Below are 26,327 nucleotides of genomic sequence, written 5' to 3' on the forward strand. Positions count from 1 at the left end.
GCGCGGAGAGCCCAGCTGTTGAGGCACCTGGAGCAGCAGGAGGGAGGTGGATGCAGAGACCAGGATGAAAAGCATCCTCTAGGCTGCCCAGGCGGAAGGGAGCGCAAGACGCGGTTAGGCGGATGGGGAGGTGTTCACGACAGGAGGGCAGATTGAGGTTCAACACAACTAAACGCAGCGGCCTTTTTCCCCATTAGAATTGCCCGGGGTTAGGGGAGGCCGCACGGGCAAAGCTAGCAGAGGGGGAACTCCCGTCAGTCATGAACTCCTGCCATTCCTCTGAACCAATTGAATTTAAACTGGGATTTCAGCACACGGGGCGCTTCCTCTCCACTCTCCTCCCACCGCGGCGAGGCACGCGCGGCTGGTAGACTTTCGAGCTTCGCCCCTCCCCACCCGCGATGCGTAGGCGACCAGTATCACAGGGACGTGCTAAGCCCGCTGTGTGGGAGCCGTTACCGGGCGTTCCCTGGCTTTTAATCTGGGGTGGTGACTGGCACCATGTTCCGAGCTGTCCGAATACTTCATTCTTGAAATGGAAGGGACCGAAAAAGTATGACTAGAGCTCCAACGACCGCGGCAGGACTCGAACCTGCAATCTTCTGATCCGAAGTCAGACGCCTTATCCATTAGGCCACGCGGCCAACCGGTAACTGTTATTCTCTGGATCAGCTAAAACGGCTCATTACCGCCCGCTGTGGTTTTTTTTTTTTTTTTTTCCCGGGGACCGATCCACCTGCTTCTTGAGCAGGGGAGATTGGACCCTAGTTCCCGGAGTCTCGCAGGGAGGGACCACCTGGAAGTCCCCTTCTCCCCCTGCGTAAGGACCGGTCCACTTGAGGCCTTGCGATTGGCCGCACGGGGAGTCTCCCCGCCTGCGTGTCGGGTTAGTCTCTGGACTCAGCGCGGCGCAGACGGGAAGTTACCCCTGCCAGCGAGGCGAACTAGTCAGGCAGAGACCTCACGCCACCCCGAGGCTGCGTAGGCCCTGCGGAGGGAGACGCCGAGTCGCGGGCCGGGGGGTCGGGAGCCGCAGACCTGGAGGCGCTTGGCGGACCCAGGTTTCCGGCGGGCTCGGAGCCGGGGAGGCCGGGTCGTGGAGCGGCGGCGCGCCCCCTCCCTCTGCAGTCTGGGAGCGGGGCCCGGGGACAGGGCGGAGGCTAGTCCCAGGGCGCACCGCGGTGCTGCCGCCGGGCACCAGCGGGCGGCCCGGCCTAGGTGGGGGCTCAGGGGACGCTGGCTCGTCCAGCGGGTTCGAATCCGAGCGCTGTCCCCTCTTGGCGCTAGGCCCCCGGGCCGTGGCGGTCGCGATCATGGCAGCCACCGTTTGCCGAAGGCCGGGCCGTGCGACCTAGTCTCCTTTGCCCCCCACACAACAGCCCTGCACCACAGAGTCCTTCACCGCACGTACAGGGGGCCTAAGGAGCTTGCCCAAGGTCTCGCGGCTCCTGAGAGCCAGGACTGGGATTCAAACCCTCGTCATCCTATACTCCAGCACCTGGGCTGTTAACCAGCACGTGTGCCTTCACCATCCCCAAGTTCACTGATGAACCTACGTGGACCTCGATTTACTCAGCAGGGGTGTTGGTATTTCCCCAGGTTGTTTGAGGCTTAACTGAGAACATGTACCCAAAAGTGCCTGGCACGTTGCCTGGGATGCAGTAAGTTCTCAAGGAATGATGGCTTCTAATGTAACAGGTGATGCGAATGTAATAACACTTTATGTCGTCTGTCTCCTTTAGGATTGTGGGTGGAAGGCAGGCATGGTCAGGCCCGTTTCACTGACAGGAAAACAGAGACAAGACGTGTCTCTCTCCACGTCTTTCAGCCAGTAAAAACAGCCAAGCTGGAGCCCAAAGCCAGGTGTCCTGAATCCCAGCGGGGGGCTCCCTGCACCAACCATGAACCGCCTGCTTTGGAAGAAAGTGGTCAGCTCCACCGTCGTCGGGCCAGGGCCGGTTCCAGCTCCGAGGCGCTGGGCCTCCAGCTCCGTCTCCGTACCCGTTTCCAGCGACGCGCAGCCGCAAGTGCCGTCCTCGGAAGGCAAGCAGCTGCGGTACAACCCGTTGCACATCCAAATGCTGTCGAGAGGACTTCACGAGCAAATCTTCGGGCTCGGAGGGGAGACGCCCGGCGAGGCCGCGGTGCGCCGCAGCGTCGAGCACCTGCAGAAGCACGGGCTCTGGGGGCAGCCGGATGTGCCCTTGCCCGACGTGGAGCTGCGCCTGCCGCGCCTCTACGGGGGCGACCTGGACCAGCACTTCCGCCTCCTGGCCCAGAAGCAGAGCCTGCCCTACCTGCAGGCGGCCAACTCGCTCTTGCAGGCCCAGCTGCCCCCCATGCCGCCGAGCTGGGCCTGGGCGGAGGGCTGGACCCGGTACGGCCCCGCGGGGGAGGCCGAACCCGTGGCCATCCCCGAGGAGCAGGCCCTGGTGTTCGACGTGGAGGTCTGCTTGGCAGAGGGAATGTGCCCCACGCTGGCGGTGGCCATATCCCCCTCGGCCTGGTGAGTGCGAGCTGGGGTCCTGGGAGTTTACGGCATGTGGGGGGCCCAGCCTAGCACCTGGTTCAGTGAACGTTTACTGAGCTCCCACTGTGTGCCCTGTGGGTTCGCCTGCAGATTGGTGTCCCCCTGAGCTAAAACAGGCTGGGCCCCAGCTCTCAGGGATAGAAGATGTAGGCAGGAGACAAACTCCCAGGCAGATGTTAGGTGGTGACAGGGGTTAGGGCGCAGGAGACTGTTGTGCTGGAGGCGCACTGGGCGACCCCGGAGGACGCCTTGGTCTGGTGCTAAACAGCTTCCTGACGACTTAGTTCAAGACGTTTGGACACTACTTCTCTCTGGGGATGCTGTTGGGTATTTTGGGCAGGAGAAGTCTCCCTTTTGGGGGACTGTCCTGGGCAAGAAAAGACATTAGCATCCCTGCTGCTCCCCTAAATGCCAGACCCCCTCCAACATTTCCAAATCTCCCCCTTCCCCAGGTAGCATCCCCTGAACCACCTGCAGCTGAGAAACGCTGCTTCCTTCCCTCAGCCTCCCAAGCAGGCATTGTGGTCCCCAAAGGGTATATTCAGTGTTCTCCTTTCCTTTGTGAGTAACTTCCTAAGTGCTACCCAAGTCTCTGAAACAGGGATGGCAGCACCATTTCTGCCCTTTTTGAGTCTTCGCTCCAGGATTCAAATGCTTTTTACAACCTTAATGCTCTCAGGCCTCGCCAGCACAAAAGTTGGCAGTTCTCTTTATTCCTGTGGGAGACTCCATCTTTGCAAAGAAAGCTGCGAAGTGTTACATGTGCTGTTGAAAATGACGGGAGCAGGACTGAATGGGTAAGGTAGGCAGTATTGGCTGGCAGGGTGAAACTGGACGCCTCCTCACTGGTTTGGCTCCAGTTCGCAGGGGCAGCTCAGTGCTCATCAGCACGTGATTCCATCAGATGGTGATCGAGAGGGTAAAGGACGCCGCGGTGGACGAAAGACAACTGGGAAACCAACCAGGATGACTTGCTTTTTGATCTCTTGGTGGTTTTCAGACAGTTTAACTGGAGTCCCCCTTTCACTCCCTCTCCTGACTTGTCGCCTCTCTTGCTTGGTTGGTTGGTAGGTTCAGAGGCCGGTGCTCACAGGGACTAAGGTGGGGAGGGAGGTTGCGTGACAGGGGACATAGTGGTCCCCTTTTAACCTGGACACATCCCTGCCACACGGCTGTGAAACATCAGATGCCTGATCAGCCCTCAGTGTCCAGTGGGAGGGGAAGCGTTGGGCAGCCTGTAGGGTGATCTCAGCCGTCAGCGTCCACCTGAGATTTGCAGGGAAGACGGAGTATTAATGGCATTGGTTCTGACTCACCTTCCGTTTACCAAAGGTGTTTGTGTGTTGGCTTTTTTCTTCTTTTTTTAATCACCCATCAGATGTGTTGTGTCATGCATAGCTGCAGACCTGCATCTCATCACCAGTGTGACCCCGGTTTCTGTCATCGCTGCAGCCTCCCACAGTTGACACCCTGCAGCCTGTCCCTCCGGGGTGCTGTCAAGGGCTTTCCCGTGCTGAATGGTGGGGGTGCAGGTTTCAGCCTGAGGCCCCAGCGTCTTTCCACCCCTGGAGGGCCAGCTACATTTTACCTGCTCAGACCCCCTCCACCAAACCCAGCTTTATGTTTGTTGAAACTGGTAGCAGATATAGCCCCCCCGCCCGCCCCCAGTAAGGGTTGCAGGGAGCTCCTTTCAGCTGTGGTGGCCACACAGGTGGCCTTGTCACTCACCGTGACGCTGACCGGCCTTGACCCCGTGGTGCACAGCTTCCCTCAGTGGCAGTCCCCATGCTCAGCCTAGTGGGCCCGAGCAGACGCCCCTCAGCAGGCGGCCCCCGGCCCCCCACCCCCACCAGTGTGATGTGAAGATGTCCCCTCTGTCCTGGCACTTTCTTTCCCAGGGCCCCACTGAGCTCAGAGGCACAGACCCTCCGAGTGCATGACTCCCTCTTCATCCTTCAGTGTCTTCCCCGCCACCAGGTGACTCACCACGCACAGGGGTGCCGCGTGGGTCTTTTTTTGTTCTTTATCCTGCCATCTTCAATTTAAAAAAAACAACAAACTTCCACCTTGGATTCTATTATAATTGCTTCTCTCGTGTACCAGCACTTTGAGCACAGCTGTTCTTTGTTTATAGACGTGAGGGGTCAGTCGCCTTTATACAGCACCACAGAGCCAGCACCTGGGCCGGTGCGCGGGCTGAGTGTGTGGCACCCCACACAGGGCCGCTTCACCCTTCTTCATCTGTGGAAGAAGCTTTTGGCACCTCCCGACCCACGGCCCCACCTGACTTCTAGCTCTGTGAGGGCTAGAGGTATCCCCATGCTGATCTCACTGGGGTCCCCAGCCGCTAGTGTGACCAGGCATTCGGTGGCAGGCGTTCGGTGGGAGTCACGGGGTGGAAGTTCGGTGCCTCTGGGCTGAACCTGCCGGTCTCTCCCCTCCCTCAGGTATTCCTGGTGCAGCCGGCGGCTGGTGGAAGAGCGCTACTCCTGGACCAGCCAGCTGTCGCCGGCTGACCTCATTCCCCTGGAGGCCCCTGCCCGGGCTGGCGGCCCTGGCCAGCGGGGTCGGCAGGAGCAGCTAGTGGTGGGGCACAACGTGTCCTTCGACCGAGCTCACATCAGGGAGCAGTACCTGGTCCAGGTGAGGGTCCCGGGGCCCACTGCCCTCAGTGACAGGGCGGGCACTGCCGACAGACCCCGCCCTTGGCCCCCATGCGCCGCTGCTCTGTCCCCAGGGCCTGCCCATTACAGAGCTGGAGTTGTCACCGGACACCTGGCTCTTCTCTCTGCGGCCTAGAATTTTGGAGGGTGGGTTCCCCCCAGGTCAGGGAATAAGTGTGAGCAAGTACCGAGGCATGCCGTCTGCAGCAGTGGAACTGTGTGGTGGGGAGGGGGCTGTGTGCGGAGCCCGGGTGCTGGCCCCTCAGTGGCAGCCTGTCCGCAGGGCTCCCACATGCGCTTCCTGGACACCATGAGCATGCACATGGCCATCTCGGGACTCAGCAGCTTCCAGCGCAGCCTGTGGGTGGCAGCCAAGCAGGGCAAGCGCAAGGCCCGGCTTGATGCCCAGCGAGGCCAGAAGCCCCGGAACAAAGCCAACAGCCCCGCGGTGAGTGCCCTGCGGGGGCCACAGGACCCTCCACGAGTCTGCCCATCTGGCCCAGGGCCGCGCTGACCAGTCGTGCCCCTCGCCCTGCCCCTCAGGTCTCCTCCTGGGACTGGCTGGACATCAGCAGTATCAACAACCTGGCAGACGTGCACAGCCTCTATGTGGGTGGGCCTCCCCTCCGGAAGGAGCCCCGAGAACTCTTCGTCAAGGGCAGCATGAGGGACATTCGGAAGAACTTCCAGGTACAGTGCTGCGGGGGCTCCGGGGCGGTGGGCTGTGGCTGGCCCCCCGCGGTACCCGGGCCGGTGGTGGTCGTGGGATGGCTGCCCACCCAGCGCCTTCCTGTCGCCTGTGCCAGGACCTGATGCAGTACTGCGCCCAGGACGTGTGGGCCACCTACCAGGTCTTCCAGGAGCAGCTGCCACTCTTCTTGGAGAGGTGAGGCAGGCGCCCCTGTGGGGACCTGGGCCACTGTCACCGGGTGGGGAGGTGGGGGGCACGGGCCATGCTGGAGTCTCCTGTGCCTGGTCCCAGCTTATTCGGCACCCACTCTGCACCCAGGGCCTGAGCTTGGGGCCCCCTGCATCCTGGGTGTGCGAGCCAGTGAGTCAGCCTCAGGGCGGGCTCAGCGACAGGAGCCATGGCCGGACACAGCTCCGGTCCTGAGAGCGGTTGGCACCAGCTTGTTTGCCTGTGGGCAGGTTATTCAGTTTCTCTGGGCCTTGGTGTTGTTGGTGAAACACCGAGGTACCCCTGACTGCCGTTGTTGTTTTGGTGGGGACTGTGCTGACCCTGGGCACTGCTTTGGGTGGTGTGGACACTGTGACGACGGCAGGGCCTCCCCTCCCTGAACACGGTGCGTGCTTCCATGTCCTCGCACCCTCCTCAGTCTTTCCTCACCGTCTTACGCTTTTCCGAGAGGTCTTTCACCTCCTTTATTCCTGGATGGTTCCGTTTTGTTCTTCAGCACAGTAGTACATGGGGTCGTCCCCTTAGTTTCTCTTATAGTTTGTTATTGGTGCAGAAAAACGCAACCGACCTCTGGATAGATTTGTGTCCCACTTTGTCACCGAGCTTGCTCATCAGGTCTAGTTGCCCTTTGGCAGCCTCTCTGGGTTCTCTCTGCACCGTGTCACGTTGTGCACACAGAGACACACGCTTCAGCTTTCACACCCTGGTTTTACCACGATAGATACACTGTAGCTGCCTCCCGTGGTCAGTGCAGGCACCTGCCATCCAGGTGTATGGCCCGACAGCTGCCGGCGGTGTCGCAGAGCCTGGGAGTGCCGTGGATTGTCCTGTCTCAGTGGTGTCAGCACGCTGTGGCCTTCACACCTCGGCAGGATCGGCTCCCGGCACATTTCTCAAAACACCTCCCGGTTGTTGGGCAGCGCCTGGCTGCGCCCCTGGTGTGCAGAGCAAGGCGGAGGCTCAGAGAGCTGCAGGGGCTTTCCCAGGGTCTCCAGGCAGGAGGCGGTAAACTGGGGGCCAGCGCCCATCTGCTGACTGCAGAGCTCTGTGGCGCGGGTGGCTGGGTTGGGGCTTGGTGATGGGGCCAGAGCCTCGCCTCCTGTGGTCATTGATGGTACCCCGGGTGTTTGCCCCCAAGGTGTCCCCACCCAGTGACTCTGGCTGGCATGCTGGAGATGGGGGTCTCCTACCTGCCTGTCAACCAGAACTGGGAGCGTTACCTGGCAGAGGCACAAAGCACCTACGAGGAGCTGCAGCGGGAGATGAAGAAGTCACTGATGGACCTGGCCAACGACGCCTGCCAGCTGCTGTCGGGGGAAAGGTAGCCTGGCCATGGGTGGGTGGACCCAGGCACGGGACAGGCAGGCCGGGAGCCTGGCCTCAGCCGTGCCCTGGTGGACTGGTTGTGCAGATACAAAGAAGACCCCTGGCTCTGGGACCTGGAGTGGGACCTGCAAGAATTTAAGCAGAAGAAGGCAAAGAAGGTGAAGAAGAAGGAGCCAGAGGCCGCCAGCCCCTTGCCCGTCGAGGGGGCTGGGGCCCCTGGAGCTCCCGAGGATCAGGAAGGTGGGGACTGCATGGCTGGTGGGCAGAGTGTGGGGCCCTGGGAAAGGGTTGCTGCCACCCCGGAGATTGTAGGCTGGGCAGGCCTCTCTGAACACCCTTGTGACCTTCTGCAGACCCTGGCCCGCCCAGTGAGGAGGAGGAGTCTCAGCAAGCTGTCACAGCCCGTGCCTGCTTGGAGCAGCTGAAGGGGACCACAGAGCTCCTGCCCAAGAGGCCCCAGCACCTTCCTGGACACCCCGGGTGAGCTATGCCCTGACCCCGGCCCACTTGTCACCGGTGCACTGCGCACCTGCTGCGTGCTGGTCCACAGCAGCCACGGGGGCACGCATGGGAGCCCAGCTCCTTCCCAGGAGCTCCTGAACCCTAGGAGGGGCCGGGCCTTCGGACCCGCCGGTGCCGCTGGTGTTTCTTTCCTGGATGACATGGAGGAGGGGTCAGGGTGGAGGCAGTGCCTGACTCTGCCCGGGGAAGTCAGGGGAGGCTTCCCTAAGGAGGTGACCCTTCACTTGAGCCTCAGTTTTGTACCCTGGGTGCCTCACTGGCCTTGTCCTCACGTTGGCCCTGGTGAACCGCACGGGTGGGATGGAGCTCGGAGCCCAGGCGGGAGGGCAGATCGGCTCGCTCCCTTGGCCAGTTACCCTGTGGGAACTGCAGTGTGGGAAGGAGCCCTGGCGGAGGCCGTCCTGCAGACTGGCTTCTGACTGGGTCAGTGGGCCCAACCAGGGATCTTTTCTTTGGGATTTGAATTATTCCAGGGGACTCCATGGGGGTCTGAGCTACATGCCAGAGGGAGATGATGGTGGCTGTAGGCCAAGGTCACTAGAAGCAAGCCCTGGGGCCTTGGAGGACAGCAGAGCATGTCACCAACTGTGACACCATTCTCTTCCGGGGCGGCCTAGGTGGTACCGGAAGCTCTGTCCACGGCTGGATGACCCTGCGTGGGCCCCGGGCCCCAGCCTCCTCAGCCTACAGATGCGGGTCACACCGAAGCTCATGGCGCTGACCTGGGATGGCTTCCCCCTGCACTTCTCAGAGCGGCACGGCTGGGGCTACCTGGTGCCTGGGCGGCGGGACAACCTGGCCGAGGTGTCCGCGGGCACCGCCCCAGCTTCGACTGGGGTGACCTGCCCCTACAGGTGAGGCTTCAGCTCAGGGGAGGAAGGGGACAGACACCTAAGGCCCCCTTCTTCCTAGAGAAGCCCAGCTCAGGCTGCCTGGGAGAACTTGGGTCTGAGACTCTGGGTTCCAGTTCTTTTGCCACAGGCACCCCTCCCTGGGGGTTGCAGAGCCTGGGGAGGGAAAGGGGGTTGAGGGCATGGAGCTGGGGGCCTGAGGAGCCAGCCAGGGGCGGGGCTGGGGTCTGACTTCCCACCACTGTGCTCCAGGGCTTTCCTGGGGCGGTGGCAGCTCTGTGGCATCGGTGGGGCTTAGATCTGAGTCAGACCGGGCCTCGAACCCCGGCCTGCACCAGGGCGCTGTGTCATTTTTGGTTTGTTACTCACTGTCTACAAACCAGGGAGAGCACTGTCTGCTTCTGCCTCAGAGCGGGTTCTGAGGACTAGACCGGGGCAAGGTGGAAGCCCCCAGCCAGCTGCCCGGCCCGGAGCGGGCGCCCATAACCAGAGGCTGCTGCCGCTGTTCTCTGCCCAGAGCCATCGAATCCCTGTACAGCAAGCACTGCCTGGAGCAGGGGAAGCGGCAGCCGGAGCCGCAGGAGGCGGGCCTGGCTGAGGACTTCCTGCTCACTGAGGAGTGGCAGATGGTGAGGGCTCGTGCCAGACTGAGCTTGGGGCAGGCGCCGTTCCCTCCGGGGGTGGGGGGTGGGGGTGGGGGGCTCAGGCGTGCCCAGTTCTCATCCCAGGCCGGCCTGGGCTGTCTGCGTGCCGCAGGGAGGGGCTGGTGGATTCTGGCTGACCCAGCCTCCTGCTTCACCCCCTTGGTACCTGGGCCCTTCCAGGTGGAAGAACTGGGCTGCTTAGAGGTGGAGGCTGAGGCCAAGGTGGAGCCTGCAGAAGCGGCGGTTGCGGCGAAACCCCCAGCCCCGGTGAGCAAGCATGTGCTCCGGTTCTCCAGGTGGCTGCTGGGTGGCCGCCCCTCCTCATGCCCAAGGAGCAGCTTTCCACCGGGGTTCCCGAGGCCCTGGGGTTGGGAGACACTGCCCTGCCTTTGGTGGCCCCGCCCTTGTTGTGTGGCTGAGGAGGAAGCCCAAGACCTGGTGGCTGTCCCGTCATCTCCCCGAATGCCTGCTCCACGTGCCAGGCCCTCCGCTTCATGGCCCTTGCTGGCTCTGGAGCAGGGCCTGACCTCAGTGTGTGGCCCCACAGATGGGTGCCGGCAGTCCCAGAGGCAGCCAGCCAGACTATCACCATGGCAACGGGCCTTACCACGACGTGGACATTCCCGGCTGCTGGTTCTTCAAGCTGCCTCACAAGGTGTGTGTCCTGGCTCAGGCACCGTCCCACAGGTCCTCAATGCCCGGGCTCGCAGTGGGCCTTCAGGGTGACAGCCCCCTCTGCAGGAATGGTGGCGGCAGCTGCAGGGCAGGGACAGCCTCACAGCAAATGGCACCATCTCTGACCCTGTTTCCCTTTGGACAGCTGGGTGGGAGAGGGTGGGAGGTGTAGTCGCAGGGCCGGCAGGTGTCAGGCACCAGAACTGCTGTGTGGCAGGTTCTGTGGGCTGAAGGCTGTCGCTGAGCAGGGTCAGTTTATGTCTGGGCGAGTGGCTGTCGGATCGGGGATTGCCCCAGACTGCTCTGCCCAAGGTTCTGGGTGGGGCCTGGGTGCACAGGCCCTTGGTTGCCGGCCAGGGCCCACCACCGGCCTGTAGCCCCCACTTCTGCTGCCCCCCCAGGATGGGAACAGCTGCAATGTGGGCAGCCCCTTTGCCAAGGACTTCCTGCCCAAGATGGAGGACGGCACCCTGCAGGCTGGCCCAGGAGGAGCCAGCGGGCCCCGTGCCCTGGAAATCAACAAAATGATTTCTTTCTGGAGGAACGCCCACAAGCGCATCAGGTGGGCCACCACTGGAGGGCAGAGAGGGGCCTGTCTGCCCCTGGCCGGGTTTCCGGAAGCAACCCTGGGGCTGCGGCCCCCTGCCTCGCCTCAGGGGCCCCACTCAGCCTGTTCTGTGGTGGACAGTCAAGCCGCGGTCCAGAGGCCGGCCCCTGCAGTCGGTCCTGAGCTGGTGAGCCCAGGCCTGCCTCCCGGGCCAGCCTCAGCTTCCCTGTTTGTGTGTCAAAAGCAGGGGGTCTGTAAGGAAGGCCTTGGTGGCCCCTCCCAGCTCTTAAAGGACCTCTGGCGTGACTACTGGGTCCCTGGGAACTGGGTCCTCTAGACCAGGAGCAGTTAGTGTTAGTGGGTCAGCAGTGATGGGCTGGGCAGGGAGGGCCCGGGACAGGAGGGGCTGGATTCTGTCCCCATGGTTATGCTGTCTGTCCCCACAGCTCCCAGATGGTGGTGTGGCTGCCCAGGTCGGTTCTGCCCCGTGCTGTGACCAGGTAGGACCTGCTAGGTGGTTGTGGGGACAGCAGTAGGGGGTCCTAGGACCAACGCCAGCCGAGGTACGAGTTCTCCCCTCCTTGCAGGCACCCAGATTACGACGAGGAGGGCCGCTATGGGGCCATCCTGCCGCAGGTGGTGACTGCCGGCACCATCACCCGCCGGGCCGTGGAGCCCACCTGGCTCACTGCTAGCAATGCCCGGGTACGCATCCGCTGCTCCTCTAGCCCCTGCCCTTCCTCCTCAACGTCTCCAGAAATGGGTTGCAGAGGGCCTCTGTGAGCAGCACAGAAAGGAACCCGAAACCCGGGTCCGGCAGGACTCGGGTTCAAATCCGGCTTCACTCGTTGCTTTTCACCACACACAGGCTGGGTACCTGCTGCTGTCCGCAATGGCAAGGGCTGGCTGGGCCCTGCACGGGGGTTCCTCGCCTGTCCACCTGCTGCTGCTATGCCGCCGCCCAGGGGTTGGACGGGGGTAGGAAGCGTCTCGGGTGTTTGGGCAAGGCCCGACCTCCCTCTTCCTGCAGCCGGACCGAGTGGGCAGCGAGCTGAAGGCCATGGTGCAGGCCCCACCTGGCTACGTCCTGGTGGGTGCTGACGTGGACTCGCAGGAACTGTGGATTGCAGCGGTGCTCGGGGACGCCCACTTTGCTGGCATGCACGGTGAGTGGGAGCCGGGGCTGGCACCGTGCAGGCAGCCAGACCCCTGAGACCCGGGTTGGGAGGTTGGGGGCAGAGGGTTTCTGGGCCTCCTGTCTCACTCTTCCCTGCCCCCCAGGCTGCACGGCCTTCGGGTGGATGACCCTGCAGGGGCGGAAGAGCAGGGGCACTGACCTGCACAGCAAGACAGCCGCCACGGTGGGCATCAGCCGTGAGCACGCCAAGATCTTCAACTACGGTCGCATATATGGGGCAGGGCAGCCCTTCGCGGAGCGTCTGCTCATGCAGTTTAACCACCGGCTCACTCGCCAGGAGGCCGCTGAGAAGGCCCAGCACATGTACGCCTTCACCAAGGGCCTGCGCCGGTGAGGGTCCATCCTGGCACCAGCCTCCCCACCCTGGGGCCTCAAGCCCGCTTCATGGCCCCTCGTTGCTGCCTTTCCCGTTACCTACGCCATCACCGGGTCCCTCTCCTCAGACCTGTGTGTGAGCTCCAGGGTGGCTTGTCCGGGGGTGGTGACATTTGCTTAGTGGTTGGCCTTTGACAGGTATCCTCACAGGGCTGGATTTGTCGGTTATTTGGCAGTGCAGTGTCTAAGATGTGAGATGGTGACAGCTTTGGGGGTGGTCTGCCCCCCGTTGGGTTGCCACGGTGTGACCCAAAGCTTGGGCTCCCCCTGGGCTCTGCCTCTTCTCAGCTGTGGGACCCCAGCAGGCCGGCCTCTCCCTGCCTGTCCTCCCCTGAGGTGGGGACAGCAGGGGCAGGTGGGGCCCCACGGTGGTTGTGGAAGTGGAGCAGGGCAGTGGGGGCTCTCCCTGCCCAGTGGCGGTGCTCACAGGGGACTGACGGTGCCGACATCACCCCCAGGTATCGGCTGTCGGACGAGGGCGAGTGGCTGGTGAGGCAGTTGCACATCCCCGTGGAGAGGACCGAGGGCGGCTTCGTCTCCCTGCAGGATTTGCGCAAGATCCAGAGAGAGGCTTCGAGGAGGTGAGGCCCCTGTGTGTCCGGGATGGGGGGAGGGGCCGGGCCAGCCCCTGGGGAGCTTTGGTTTGGGCGGAGCCACTGACGGATGAAGCTGGCCCTGTCTGCCCCTGGTTCCCTAGGTCCCGCAGGAAGAACTGGAAGGTGGTGGCAGAACGCGCGTGGATGGGGGGCACAGAGTCAGAGATGTTTAATAAGCTGGAGAGCATCGCCATGTCAGACGAGCCCCGCACTCCTGTGCTGGGCTGCCGCATCAGCCGAGCCCTGGAGCCCTCAGTGGCCCAGGGGGAGGTATTATGCACCCTGAGAGCACGGGCAGCTCACGGGGCGGGTGGGCGGTGGGCTCCCCCACCCCTGGAGCTGGTGTGTGGCAGCGCCCCTCACCTGTGCCCGCCTCCCCCACCCAGTTTATGACCAGCCGGGTGAACTGGGTGGTGCAGAGCTCGGCAGTGGATTACCTGCACCTCATGCTTGTGGCCATGAGGTGGCTGTTTGAGGAGTTCGCCATTGAGGGGCGCTTCTGCATCAGCATCCACGACGAGGTCCGCTACCTGGTGCAGGAGGAGGACTGCTACCGCGCTGCCCTGGCCCTGCAGATCGCCAACCTGCTGACCAGGTAGGCGTGGCCTGCGGCCTGCCCACGTGCTCATCCACGTGCGGGGCTTTGCACCCGGCTGAGCGTGACCCCAGCTTTCATCTCCCCAGAGGTGAATGTTTCAGCCGCTATCTCTCGCTTCAAAGAACTGTGGAAGTCTTAGGCTGGGCTTCAGCTTTGGAAAAAGATTGCTTGGTTTGAGTGGTGCAGCCCAAGACCGGACCCCAGAGATGGCGGGTTGGGGGCCGTGTTCAGGATAGCAGTCTTCAGGCTCTGCCCCCCTGGAAATGGGAACCCCTGCCTGCCAGACGGGGCTTTTCTCGATTCACAGGATGTTGAGATTTTTAAAATCTGTAAATGTTTCCTGAGGCGCCAAGTTTGTTATTCTGACTACTAACAGAATACATTGTTAAGGAGGAAATTCAAACGTGGTTTTAAAGTAATTACATACAGGCTTGTGTTTCCTCATGGTAAAATTTAATTTGTGGGGTTGCAGTGAAGGACACTGCAGCTCCCTGCTGGCCTGCCACTCAGAACCGGCTCGGGAGCTGCGACCTCGGCTCCTTGGGAGCCCTGAGGACTCGGGAGAGGGAAGGACGCTCTCAGTACTCGGCACCATCCCTACTGCCCTCCCCACGGAGTCCTGGGGGCTGTGCTTCGCAGGCTAACAGAATGTCCTTCTGTGTGCCAGTCATTGCCAGAGTGTTGACGTGTGCGCAGGCAGGACAAAGGCCGTGTTCTGAGTCACGCAGGCCTCTTCGTATCTCACTGCTGGGGGGTGGGGGGCAGGGGCCACGGCCCTCCCTGCTGGGCTAGCAGAGGCCGCCCGGGTCTCTTTCAGGTGCATGTTTGCCTACAAGCTGGGCCTGAATGACCTGCCCCAGTCAGTCGCCTTCTTCAGTGCGGTCGACGTTGACCGGTGCCTCAGGAAAGAAGTGACCATGGATTGTGAGACCCCTTCCAACCCAACCGGGATGGAAAGGAGATACGGGATTCCCCAGGGTGAGACCACACACCTGCGGTCCTCAGGGTGGGGGGTGGGGTTACGGTAGACCGACCAGACGGTGGCCTGTGGCAGGTGGCTAAGGCACCGCACCAGAGGCTTTGAAACGAGCCCCAGGGCCAAGGCGAACATCGTGATGTTCGAATCACAAACGGCTGTGTTTCTGCAGTGTGTTCGGATAAAATGAAGGGATATTTGAAGCTCTGGTTTAAAGCTTTATTGTATAAAGTCAAAAGTGCATTCTTAGGTAAAAAATGTGCTTTGAATGTCAAAAGTGTGGCTTCTATATAGTTCTTAGGCAAACATTTTACGCAAACAACACGGACCCTCCTGATGTAACATGGTGATTATTCTGGCCCCCTCACCCCTGCTTTTGACCCTAACAGTATACGGTCCTTTCTCATTCCTGAGCTCCGAGAACCGCTCCTGAGGAAGCAGCATAACCTGTTTGCGCTCTCTCTTTCAGGGGAAGCGCTGGATATCTACCAGATAATCGAACTCACCAAAGGCTCCTTGGGAAAGCAGAGCCAGCCTGGGCCGTAGCCCCACCTGCAGGCTCCGTGTTGGCTCCCGTGGAGCTCCGTCCGGCACCCACACTCAGGCTCTCGGCTGTGCTTTTTTCAGCAGCAGGACCTGCCAGGGATGGCTGCCTGCGGCTGTGGACGCAGCTGATTTCAGGGGGTTCCGAACCAAGATGCCAACCTCGGTGCAGGCTGGGGGATGATGGGGTGGTGTCGCTTGTTGGGTGAAAAGAAAGCAGGAGCCCCAAAGTTCACATTAACTCAGGCATTTCACATCTCTCTTCCTTTTCTTCTTGGGTGGCTCCTCGCTCTGGCCCCCCTGCTCTGGTGCCGCGACCTGGGAGGGGAGGAGCTGCACTTCAGTGCGAGCCACCTGCTCAGAGGCACTGGGAATAAACGGAACCTTCTCTTCTCACGGAAGCCTGGGTGCTTGTGCTCTCTCCCCTCCCCACTCACTGGCCCTGAACCATTGGGGGGAACCCACTCACTGACCTTGAAGATTGGGGGGGGGGTGCCTTTCCTTTGGACTTTGGTCAGCCCAGGGAAGCTCATGGGACAAGATGGCAGAGGAGCGTCACAATGGCACAGACTTCACCAGCGGCCATTAGGTAAAGGGAGGGGTGGGGCCCACAGTCTGAACAATGGAGGTGCGGAGTTTTCAGAAGCCAGAGACGAGTGTATTTTTAACATAAGCCTCCAACACTGAGCTCTGCTTCAGAGGCCACAGGCTCAGGCCTGTGGTTTACCTGCTGAGACTGGAGGGTGGGACGAACCCCTGGGGAGGCGGGGCGGAGAGCAGGAAGTACCCTGGGGCTGGTCCATCATTCTCCAAGGCCCACACTTAGGCCTTGTTTCTGGAGCTGTGCCCCAAGATGTGTACCAGTTTGGGTGCCTCGGTGTGGCTCAACGTTCACACATTCTTGTTTTTAGTTTTGTGTGCCTGACCCTTTTAGCTCCTTGGGCTGCTCCCAGACCGGCTACTGGCAACCCGCCAGGAAGGGGGCCAGGGCTGCAGCCCCTGGTCAGAAACAGGCACTGACCTCATCGTTGTCATCCTCTTCCTCCTCCTCCTCTCGGAGAAGCATGTCCAGGATGTTTCCTTTGATCTTGAAGTCCCTGGAGGTGCTGAGCTTCATGTGCTGCATCAGGTTCACCTGGACAGGGTGTGCGCGTGGGTGCGGGCCCTGCCGCCCCCCGCCAACCCCCGCTGTTTCTGCTGCCCCAACGCAGGCCCTGGACCTGTTTTTTCCATCCATTCCCCACATGGCATTTGCATTCAGGCCATCAGATCGGAAACAGGAAAGGACTGTAGTTCTTTCCTAATGTAGTCGGGCTGCTCCCGTGTGCCAGGTCCCCTCCCACCCAGGGTAAATGAAACGGTAGAAAATAACAAGAGTATGTTCACCTTGGACCTCTTGGAAAGGAAGATGAGGAATTTTTCATACTGTTCAATGGCAAAGATGAGATTTGGGATTGGCTTGGTTTCCCGAAGAACTTTGGCCTACAGGGGAAAGAAAAGACCTGTTTCAGGCTCAAGGGCTTCTGAACTTGTCCTGTAAAGCTGTCAGAAGAACCACGCACAGCCTTGCAGGGAGGCTGAGCTGCCTTCCAAACGCAGTTTTTATTTGGCACCAGCCAAGCTACTGGCTTTTGGCAGGTCGATCTCTCCAAAGGACTTAGATGTCACTAGAGATCCCACGAATCCTTCCATTTACCGTAACTCCTGAGTCTTTGTTGTTCCCTAGAGGCGGGCCAAGGGAAAGGCCACCCGCAGAAATCTGGCTGCCTCTCTGACTTGACCGTCTTCACACAGGGAGCCCGGCTCGCTCTGCACCGGCTCTGCTGCTTTCTGGTCTGCACGTGAATTTCCCACCACTGAGGTTGACTTACCCCCCTCCAGTTTGAGTTATAGCTTATAGATCCTTCCAGCTGTTTCTCACGCATATAGATATGCTCTTGTGTATTTATAAAAACCCCAAACAAGGACACTTCTCACTTTTTTCCTTTTAAAAAGGACTGTCTGGGAGGTAGTTCTGTGTCTGAGCATCAGGTCTGTACTTTTCACGTCTACACGGCATTCCACAGGCGGACCGACCACATGAATGCGCAAGGGTTGGATCCCCTGAAGTTCACTCAGCGGTTGCTGCCGGCTGCCCCTGGGAGGACACTCCGAGTCCCCAGGTCCCCGGGGGCCCACTTCTCTCACCTGCACTTGAGGGAGCGCATTCCTAAGAGAATCCACCCCAATCGGTACCCTAATTTACACCCATTTTTAAAGAAACGGCTCAAGATCTTCTGGTGCTTCCTGAATAAGACGTCCATCTGACCATAAAGTCCATTAGCTGAGAAGCAGCCACACACACCTGTCCAGTTCCACACACGCACACGTTGGCAGCAGCTGCTGATGGAGTTGACGCACCACACTGTCCCCCCGCCCCCATTGTGCAGTCCCATGGTTGTCGTACAGAGGACGTAGAACACCCCCATGGCCGCAGACAGAGCCTGTACCCCTCTTAGCAGGCGCCTCCCCCAGTCTCCGCAGTCAACCCCAGCTCTAGGTAACCGCTCATCTGGGCAATTTCTGTGACTGGCTTCTCTCAGCAGCAGCCACCCTGTCGTGCACGTGGGTAGTGGCTTACCATGGCCACGGCCACGGCCGAGGTGGCCTTGTTCTTTCCTCCCGTACATTTGGGGCTCCTGCTCTTCTTGGTCTGGAGAGACAGAAACAAATTCTCTTACTCCCGAAGGCTTCAGCGGCATGGTGGTCATTTCCTAGGAAGGCGATCATAGCCGAGCACAGGGATTCCCAAGGGGCCCAGGTCTGGGCAGAGACCACCCCGCAGCAGGTGCTGGACGGCGGGAAACATCTGTGGCGCTTACAGTCCCCCTGCGTCACTGGCTGCCAGGAGCCTCACGGTCTTGCTCTCGGACTAGCCCGGAGGCGCGGGCAGGGCCAGCTGCTCCTGTGCTGGGCCAGCCCTGGCTGTGGGGGGCACGAAGGCCAGTTAGGATGAGGATGTCAGGTGGTAGCAGGAACTGATGGGCAGTGGGCTGAAAGGGCTCCAGAAATAAGAGGAGGCTGGAGAGGCTGTTCCCGGGGCCTGCAGGCGTCTGCTCAGAGGCCACCGCCAGAGGTCTCACAAGCCCTGTGGTTGGTTATGTGCTCGAAAGGGGTTAAAGGTCACAGGACACCTTGCTAGGAGGCAGACAATCAGAGAATAGATAGCTCCCGGAGACAGTGAGAACTGATCAAAGGAACTGGAAGTACAGGACTCCGAGGAGGCAGAAGAGCCTGAAGAGACCGAGGGAAACCACCCACAAGTGTTCGGGGAATACACATCCCATTTTTCTGTGATGTGGAAAAAGAGGAGCAGTCCAGGGGGCCTGCCGACTCGCAGAAGGAGATGCTGCAACAGGAGCCCCACACCTCCAGCAGCGTCCACAGCGCTGAGGAGCACCTGACTCTGGAGCGGGGTGGGGTGGGGGGCTGGCCGAGGGCAGCCACAGGCCAAGCCCCGCCCACTGCTTGTTTTAGAAAAGTTTTACTGGGAACCAGCCACGCTCTTTCGCTCACACACTATCTGGCTGCTCGGACGCAGCAAGGGCAGGCCTGGGCAGTGGAGACGGTGTGAACGGCTCAAAGAATCCCAAACATTTGCTACGTGGCCCTTGGCAGAAGAGCTGCTGACCCATTACAGCGCCAAACTACCGGGCTCACACCTCGGCTCCCTCTGAACTGGTGCGCTGTGCTCGGTGTGCAGCCCCTAACCCACCCTCGTGACTCACACGGGGCAGCTGCCGGCCACGAGGCGCGGGGAGGGCGGTGAGGTGAGAGGGCCCGGTGGGCACCGGCGGGCACCGGCTGGGCCACCCCAACGCAAGCGGCCTTCCCGCGGCGTCCCCAAGCTCTACACTGCGGAATGCTCTGGTCTGCCCGACGGGGCTGCTGCCTGTGACAAAAGGTCCCAAACGGGATGGAGAACGACAGCGGGACGTGTTTACTGTTGTCACTCCTGCCAGACATTTCAATACACTTACGGCGCCTGACAGATGAGAAACACGCACAAATATTTCTCCCAGAATCCTGTTTCCGGAGGACTGTGTCAGTCGGCACAGCACACTTGGTGTAGTGTGGCCCTTTGCGGGCATCTCAGTTAACACTTGGAGATGGGGAACTCAAAACTAAATTTAAACAGGAAAATTTATGAGGGTGAGAAAGCACGCCTGCCAGGGTCTGGGTGAGATGGGACAAAGGACCAGAAGTAACAGCTCAACGGGAAAGGCTGCAGCCGCCTGCCTGGACAGAGAGTGGCTGATTCTCGACTCAGGTCACAGAACCGGCACAGAGGCAAGGGGACAGAGAACGCTGCCTCTCGGCGGACTTACGGAGAATGCCTTCCACCCAACCAGGCGGCAGCCCCTTTGGCCGCTCTCAAGGGAGGGAGGAGGCACCTGCACACATGCGATGAGAGGCGGGTGACTGACGGAGGACACTGTGCCCGCCCGAGACACAGAGGCAGACGGCAGGCGGGCAGCCCAGCCCAGCCCTGACAGCGTCTGGAATGCTGGCTGCGTCAGACCCCTTCCCAGACGTTCTCCGAATCTCCCTCAGGGACAGGCCACCTGGTCCTCACCCAGAGCTGATGCTGTACCTTAAGGACATCTGGCAATTTCTAGAGGCGTTCTGGCTGTCACAACAGGGGACTGCTGTTGGTAGAGACGCTATTCCGTGCCCCAAAGCACACAGGACAGGCCCCATGACAAGGAGGTGGGTAGCAAGCCCACACTGTCGGGCAAGCAGAGGCTGAAAACCCTGGTCTGGGCCAACAGCAACGGGGGCTCAGGGAATGGGAGGATCTGCTGGTGTTTGAGACCAGATGACGTTCAGAATGTCCCCAAATCCCAGAAGAGCCCATCGCGCATTTGACTCAAATAGCCGTGGCAGCTGAAGTCCCTCACCCGCTGACAGTGCTGCCACCCTCCCGACACTGGGCCCCGACCTGGCCCTTCTCTGGCGCCCGCCGCCTGACCCACACTAACCGTAGGGCGCCCGCCGGCACAGACTCGGAGCCCCGAAGTGCACCCTCTCAGCCCCCGCACGCTTGTTCTTCCCCCGCTCTAAATGGAGCACGTCAGGGGACTCTCTCACCACGTTAAGTAAAACCTTTCCTTGGGTGTGGGACTACAGATTTCCCTGCTGCAAAGATCTGAACCCTTGGCTTGGTCTCAAATGGGCACCTCCGGCTCACGGCGAGGAGGAAGCTTTACCAACACCCAGCTCAGGCGACCCAGCAGTGCCCTGGGACCGTGAGAAGGCCTCTTGTACCTGAAGGCCTACCTTGGCGCTGACCTGGAATCGCTTACCTGTACGTACGAGATGAAGGAATAGCACAGAGGGGTCAGATGCGAGCCCGACAGCTTCACCTGCAGCGAAGGACGAGGAGACTGACGCAATGGCAGAAACAACATTACCTCCCCCTCCCGAGAGGCACTCTCGACTCACCAGCTTTTCCATAATTTTTGGAATTCCTCTGGAGCTCCGACATGCCTGGAGATACTAACAGAAGTTCCCTGGATTTAGTATCCCGTCCCATGCAAACGTCCCACAAGACCACAGGTAACGGAGCGTGACTCGGTGTGCTGGGTGGGCTGAGCTGTCACGGAGCACCCAGACCCACAGCCCCTCTCCCCTCCTCAGAGCTCCTGAGCTTGGCCGACAACGGGCAAGGAAGGGCTTCTGTTTCGCATTTGTTTGGCTCACTGCTTTAAAATCCTCCATCTGGGAAAAAAATGACTGGCTGTTCTTCCTCTAAAAAGTGCCGGTAAAGGAAGGAAGGGCCCAGTGTCTCCACCAGCAAGCTCAGTCGGCACCGTGGTGCAGCCGGATCTGCAGGTCCTTGGAGTTGGCTGTGTGGCTGTATGGGGCCCCTGTGGGCCAGCCCACGGCCTTGCCTCCCTACTCCGTGCGGGCCAGCGCCCTCTACGTGTCTGTCCGTGGAGGATCACAATGTTCAAGGGCAAGGGAACGGTTTTTGTTGACAGACACTGACAAGCACTAACTTAAAACTGCACACAGAGCATGCCTTTTGTCCTTAAAAAATGAGCTTCCTCCCCACCCAGTACCCGACTTGCAGAGCACTGTGCACCTGTCTACCTGTGACAGGCGAGGACACGGGAACAAACACCTCTTCAGTGCCTAGACTGGCCGGAACACTGGAAGTGTTTTGTGCAGTAGGGAATCTGGTTGGATTCTATAGCTACAGTCTAGATCCAGCCCTGGAAGGCAGTGGAAGGGGCTTTCATTCTCAAATGGGAGCCACACCCACACAGGCCCAGGGGAAAAAGGCCTTTAAGGGCGGGTTCAAAACTAAGCCGTGAACTGCTGTTTCCTGGCCCGTGGAGGCCAAAGCAAGACCTGGCCCAGCCTCTGGCCAGGCTTGGGACCCGTTGGGGTGTGACCTGGCCGCCTCTGACACTCACGTGTTTGACGAGGGCCGTGAGCACAGTGTACATCTTGCAGAGGGCCTTCAACAAGGCATCCACGCAGCTGCCTGAGGGCAGTGCTGTCTGCACCAGCTCGTGGAAGAAGGTCAGCAGAGTCCCCAGCTGCATGACGACAGCTTTCTCCATGGGATGGTTTGGAAGGGTCACCTGAGAGGCGGCTTCTTCTGAAGGGAAACGAAACGGCCACATTCAAACCCAACTGGCCTTATTCTCTAGGGAAAGTGAAGGAGGTTGAGAAATCAGCTCCACACCTGGGGTGTGAACTAGGGAGTGGGCCCGAGACCGGCCGTGCAGAGCGAAGGGACAGCTGTGGTCCCGAGCTGCAGCGCTGTCCAGGGTCAGCTCGGACAGCCCGTGCACGGGCCCAGTTGGGTTCTGGGTGCCTCTGCTCTCTTCACAATTCCTGAACCCCACCCTGAACTCATCTTACCTGACGTGGTTTCTTGGCTCCCTTGAGCCTTAAGCTTGGTGATTAGCCAGTCCACTTCTTCTAGAACCTTCTCAGCCTGACTCAGAACCAGCAACTGTGAAAGAAAAGAATGCCTGCCATGGTCACTGCACCCAGCTGCTGGCGTCACAGCATAACCATGGCCACCAGTGGTGGGTCACAGGCCTCAGGACGGACACCGGTGTAACTGACTCTCCCGAGAAACAAAGGGGCAGGAACACAAGGCTCTTTCCAGGGCCCTGGGATGACTTACACAGACGGTAGGCGCCGCTGTTCTCAAATTCACCATTGCAAAGTGGTTTGTTTTCTCCACCTCCACATCCTGGAGTGGGAGAGAGAAGCGTGCTGTGACGGCCGCCTGCTGCCCGCCCTCCACCCCGGTCAGGGCACTGAGCGCATGGCTTGCTGCAGCACCTCGTCTATGTCCCCGAGGTGCCCGTGCACATCCTGGGACAGGTCACGCAGCAGGGCGACAGGGCTCTTGCACGCAGTTTGGAGGCTGAAGAGCAGAGTCGTCAGGCCCCTGCAGAAGAGGGCGTCCTCTGGGGTGGGAAGGAGAGAACCAGAGCGGGACATAGTGCAGTCAGTGCTCCAGGGGTGGCGATGCTGGCAGAGCCCACAGCTCACCCTGCCGGGCACAGCACCCCAGCGCCACCCCTGCCCCCCAGGCAGCTCACCCAGCTCACCAGGTCTCTCTCGCAGGAGAGACCTGCGAGAGACCGACTCGCAGGTCTCTCTCCACGGCCCAGAGGAGGGACATGCTCCCCGGTACTAGGCAGCCCTGACCACTGTGGAACGAGCACCCCCAAGCACCCGCCTTACTGCCCACTGGGGAAATGGCTCCCCTGACCTCTGACCTCACATCTAGTTGCGTGTGGTTTTGACCACAGCCCCTCTGCACCCACTACCAATGACCACCTGGGCCCATCTGCTCACCGAGGGGGTCCTGCAGCGGGAACGGCCGGCCGGCCACGAGCACACGTGAGCATGGCAGTCAGCGGCCCCGCCAGCCCTGAGCAACTGGGGCAGCCGTTCCACACTGTCCCCCCTCGGTGTCAGTGCCGTGTGGCTGTTTCATTCTGGCTACTCTGCTGATGGGTGCGTACTATTCGGTGATGACGGCTCTAAGTAAAGCCTGAAAGGAGGAATGTGGTGGGAGACTCACCCCGGCTGTTTTCCTTGCAAATCTTGGTCGTCCAGGATAACATCTGCACAAACTGGAGACCGTTCGGATGTTGGCGGAACCTGCCCAGAGGCGGGCCTGGAAGAGCCCTGGACCCTTGCGATCCCAACCATCCCCAACACTGAGGCCTGGATCTGACACGTGCCCACTGGGAGGGCAGGGAGCCAGCCCGCAGTCAGGAGCACCATCTGAGCTCCCATCGCACGCAGCACCCCACGTGACTCGCAGGCCTAAGCCCTCAGGGAGGGTCTGACCTCCAGGGTCTTCACTGAGCACTCCCCCGCCCCCTGCGCTTCCCCACCCCCGCTCCGCCAACCACATCTGAAAGGGGGTTCCTTCATTCCCTCCTGAGCCCCATTGTCTTGAGGGATCTTTAAGGATATCAGGTCAGTGGAGAAGAGTAGGAGAGAAGATCCTGGCCATAAAAACAGAAGAATCGGCCCTGGCTGGTGTAGCTCAGTGGATTGAGCGCAGGCCTGTGAACCACACGATTGCGGTTCGATTCCCAGTCAGGGCACCTGCCTGGGTTGCAGGCCAGTTCCCAGTGGGGGACACACGAGAAACAACCATACATTGATATTTCTCTCCTTCCTTTCCCCTCTAAAGATAAATAAATAAAATCTTTTTAAAAAAGTTTCTTAAAAAAAAATAGAAGAATTGGCCTTTAAGAGCCAAGAGGCTAGAGATGGTTAGAAGCAAAAGCAAAAGAAGCAAAACTCAGACAGTTTTCTCAGGAGGAGGAGGAGCCTGTGGGCACCCTGTAGGGCCAGACCGTGCGAGGGCTCACTTTCGGTCTCCGGGGCAGAGTCAGTCCAGAGCCTAATCCTGAGAGCTCTCTGTGAACTGGTACTAAGGGGTCTACAGGCAGAGTGTGGAATGTCACCAGGAGGAAGAACACGCTTCTGTGTGAAGGAGGGCAGGGACGGGAAGAAGGATCTCTATTCCTATTTGCTTCTGCAGGAATACAAACTCTGGAAGGGTACGTCCTCTTATAAAGAGTATTTACCTATTTCGGGGATAGGAGGAGCTGAACAGGTGGGCGACAGGAACAGGATAGGAGACCACGTACTAGAAATATTTTTATAACCTCTGGTTTTTAAATCCTAGGACTTTATTACCTGTTCAAAATCAAATCTAAGAGAGAGAGACTACCTGAAATGACTGGGGCTGGGAGGTGATAAATTTTAAAATAACTTTTCTGTTAGCCTTTCCAAATCCATTACTTTTCAACCTCCAACGCCCCCTGCCTCATTCCCCATCACTGCGTTTCTTTCCCAGCCCTCTGTGCTCTGCAGCAAAAGCAGGTGACGGAATGAATGGAGCTGCAAGTGGGGATGAGCTCTCTGGCTCCAGCACGAAGCACGCAGCCCACCAGGCACTTCCCTGGGCTGCCTGGGCTCAGAGGACAGCACAGTCAGGCCGTCTCTCCGGCTCTCGCACCCCCAACACCCCACCTCAGTCTCCTAAAGACCTGCCCTCCTGAAGCTCCAACACTTAGGGCTCCGGCGTGTCTCCCTCACAGGTCAGGAAGTGACGTGGGAGAAGCACAGGCCCGGGGCACTCAAGGATTCTCTGTCACACCGCTGGGAAATCACTCCTGAGTGCAGCTGAGCTCCAGAGCGCGGCCCTTCTCTTCTGTGTGTGAGCGCTCTCGTGCACCCCACACCCACACACTAACCCACACAGCTTGTCTCGGCAGGGCTGCTCTGCTTTGGGATTGTCGCCACGCTCCGACTTAGTGATCCTGTTGAACTCGTCCCCAAAAGAGCACCAACTAACTTTGCTGAGAAAGGCAACTGCTGAACGCCCACTACTTAATGTATCTTCTACTTAAAGAGGAAACATGAAGAGTGAGTGAAGACACTGGTTAAGATGGGCGAAGCACCTAAGCGAAGATGTTCTCCTGCGGTGCTTAGTGTGGGCCTGGACGGCAGCCGCGCTCCGGCCCTGTGTGCACTTACGTCACGGCAGACACACCACGCAGGAAAGGGTACGCCTCCCAGATCTACGGTTAACTCAGGAGCACAGTGAAGAATGACAGTTAAAATAAGCCAGACTTGAAGAGGACACTCAGACACATTCTTTGCAGACGCAGTGCCCCTCAGTCTCAAACGGGAGCGGGGCGCACACACCTGTGGGGAAGCGGGCTCCAGCAGCCTGGACAGGTCCGAGAGGATGCTGACGAGGAGGACGGCTTCTTTGCTGTTGGACTCTTCCTCTTGGCTGCTGAGTAAATTCAACAAGGACCTCTGAGAAAGGAGAGCGCACAGAGACATGTTAGCAGACACGTTCGTACCAGGGAGAAGAAACGTCTAGCCACAAATTCCTAAGGCTGGGACAAAAAGCATTCAGAACTGCCCAAATTCTAAGAGGATAAAATCTGAAAATAAACTCAATCGACAGCTAGTTTCTGCCGTTTTCAACCATCAATGTGAATGTTTCCTTAAAAACTGCGGACGGCCCCGGCCCTGTCCCACACACATCAGGGATGACTGTGCGCCCAGTCCTGGGCGCTTCACAGCTCCCCAAAGCCCATCCGCGGGCTTCAGGCTCAGAAGCAGCCCCGGGCCGCGGCTCCCTCCACACTCTCCGCCTCCCTCCTCCCCTCTCAGCGCCTGAAATGTTCTGCACTTGGTGCATCTCTCCCCACCACAGTGTGAGTGCCACAAGGGCAGGGAGCCTGTCTCTCTGGTTCCGAGGTAGTCCCCAGCACCTGAACTGTGTCCCCGGGACACGTAGGAACTTCAAAAAGATCCTCGTATTGTGGCCACTAATCTAATGGTCAGAAACTAACAGGCTTCACTGTCCAGTCTTTATGCAAATCTGACAAACCCCGATCATACCAGGGACACAAGACAAACTCCACCCCTTCACAGGCTCCTGGCTGTCTCTGTGTGCCAACTCCAAGGCTGGTCTTGGAGGCACTACTGGGGCAGGGTGGGCTGGCTTCACCTGGAACTGCCGGATCTGGAATGCAGCTCGCTGGGTGACGCCGACGTCTGCCTCCTCTCCCTCGTCGTTATCCGGGACATCTGGGGAAGGAAAAGAGCTTATCTTCTTTGAAACAGACTTATTATGGTTTTTTGCTTTAATAGCTAAAAGTTTAGAAAGTCAAAAGTCCAGAAACAGGTTTAAATATATTCGGAAGAGAAATTCTGCCACTTCTTCATTTCCACCACATTCCATTTTCCTGCCACTATTTGTGGTTAAGTGGGATCCAGTAAATGCCAATTCTGAATCCACGGTCA

At 59.7% G+C, this 26,327-nt stretch overlaps 2 protein-coding genes and 1 non-coding gene across 7 annotated transcripts in view; 1 reads left to right on the forward strand and 2 right to left on the reverse strand.

Annotated features, from left to right (window-relative positions):
- Positions 1–571: 571 nt before the first annotated feature.
- On the reverse strand, positions 572–644 carry TRNAR-UCG (transfer RNA arginine (anticodon UCG)). Its single transcript has one exon. It is a non-coding gene; the product is annotated as a tRNA-Arg (tRNA).
- A 247-nt stretch (positions 645–891) lies between these two features.
- POLG (DNA polymerase gamma, catalytic subunit) lies at positions 892–15,364 on the forward strand. 4 transcript variants are annotated; one of them, XM_037053644.1, is made up of 24 exons: positions 892–1,061; positions 1,600–1,698; positions 1,829–2,506; positions 4,978–5,173; positions 5,477–5,641; positions 5,737–5,883; positions 6,000–6,079; positions 7,251–7,433; positions 7,524–7,678; positions 7,792–7,918; positions 8,578–8,814; positions 9,329–9,440; positions 9,636–9,722; positions 10,003–10,110; positions 10,532–10,692; positions 11,124–11,177; positions 11,265–11,382; positions 11,708–11,843; positions 11,959–12,205; positions 12,709–12,831; positions 12,948–13,116; positions 13,233–13,441; positions 14,262–14,422; positions 14,890–15,364. In XM_037053644.1, exons 3-24 carry the CDS (start codon positions 1,902–1,904, stop codon positions 14,964–14,966), a joined length of 3,657 nt encoding a protein of 1,218 aa, XP_036909539.1. In that variant the 5' UTR covers positions 892–1,061; positions 1,600–1,698; positions 1,829–1,901; the 3' UTR covers positions 14,967–15,364. The 4 variants fall into 4 exon arrangements, with proteins under 4 accessions (XP_036909539.1, XP_036909538.1, XP_036909540.1 ...); XM_037053643.1 differs by lacking the exon at positions 1,600–1,698 and having other exon boundaries at positions 1,743–2,506; XM_037053645.1 differs by lacking the exon at positions 1,600–1,698.
- Positions 14,626–26,327, reverse strand: part of FANCI (FA complementation group I) — a 35,541-nt gene continuing 23,839 nt past the window's right edge. For both annotated transcript variants that reach the window (XM_037053641.1, XM_037053640.1), the window contains exons 26-38: positions 26,032–26,111; positions 25,212–25,328; positions 23,062–23,113; positions 22,311–22,438; positions 22,150–22,218; positions 21,879–21,972; positions 21,425–21,612; positions 20,448–20,501; positions 20,309–20,368; positions 17,584–17,655; positions 16,350–16,445; positions 15,985–16,098; positions 14,626–15,281 (exon numbers count right to left, since the gene is read on the reverse strand). In XM_037053641.1, coding sequence (XP_036909536.1) covers positions 15,201–15,281; positions 15,985–16,098; positions 16,350–16,445; positions 17,584–17,655; positions 20,309–20,368; positions 20,448–20,501; positions 21,425–21,612; positions 21,879–21,972; positions 22,150–22,218; positions 22,311–22,438; positions 23,062–23,113; positions 25,212–25,328; positions 26,032–26,111 — 1,205 coding nt within the window. In that variant the 3' untranslated portion in view covers positions 14,626–15,200. The remainder of the gene's footprint in view (positions 15,282–15,984; positions 16,099–16,349; positions 16,446–17,583; positions 17,656–20,308; positions 20,369–20,447; positions 20,502–21,424; positions 21,613–21,878; positions 21,973–22,149; positions 22,219–22,310; positions 22,439–23,061; positions 23,114–25,211; positions 25,329–26,031; positions 26,112–26,327) is intronic.

This window comes from Sturnira hondurensis, unplaced genomic scaffold, assembly GCF_014824575.4.
Source record: "Sturnira hondurensis isolate 20B ecotype Veracruz unplaced genomic scaffold, ASM1482457v3 Scaffold0007865, whole genome shotgun sequence".
Taxonomy (NCBI): domain Eukaryota; kingdom Metazoa; phylum Chordata; class Mammalia; order Chiroptera; family Phyllostomidae; genus Sturnira; species Sturnira hondurensis.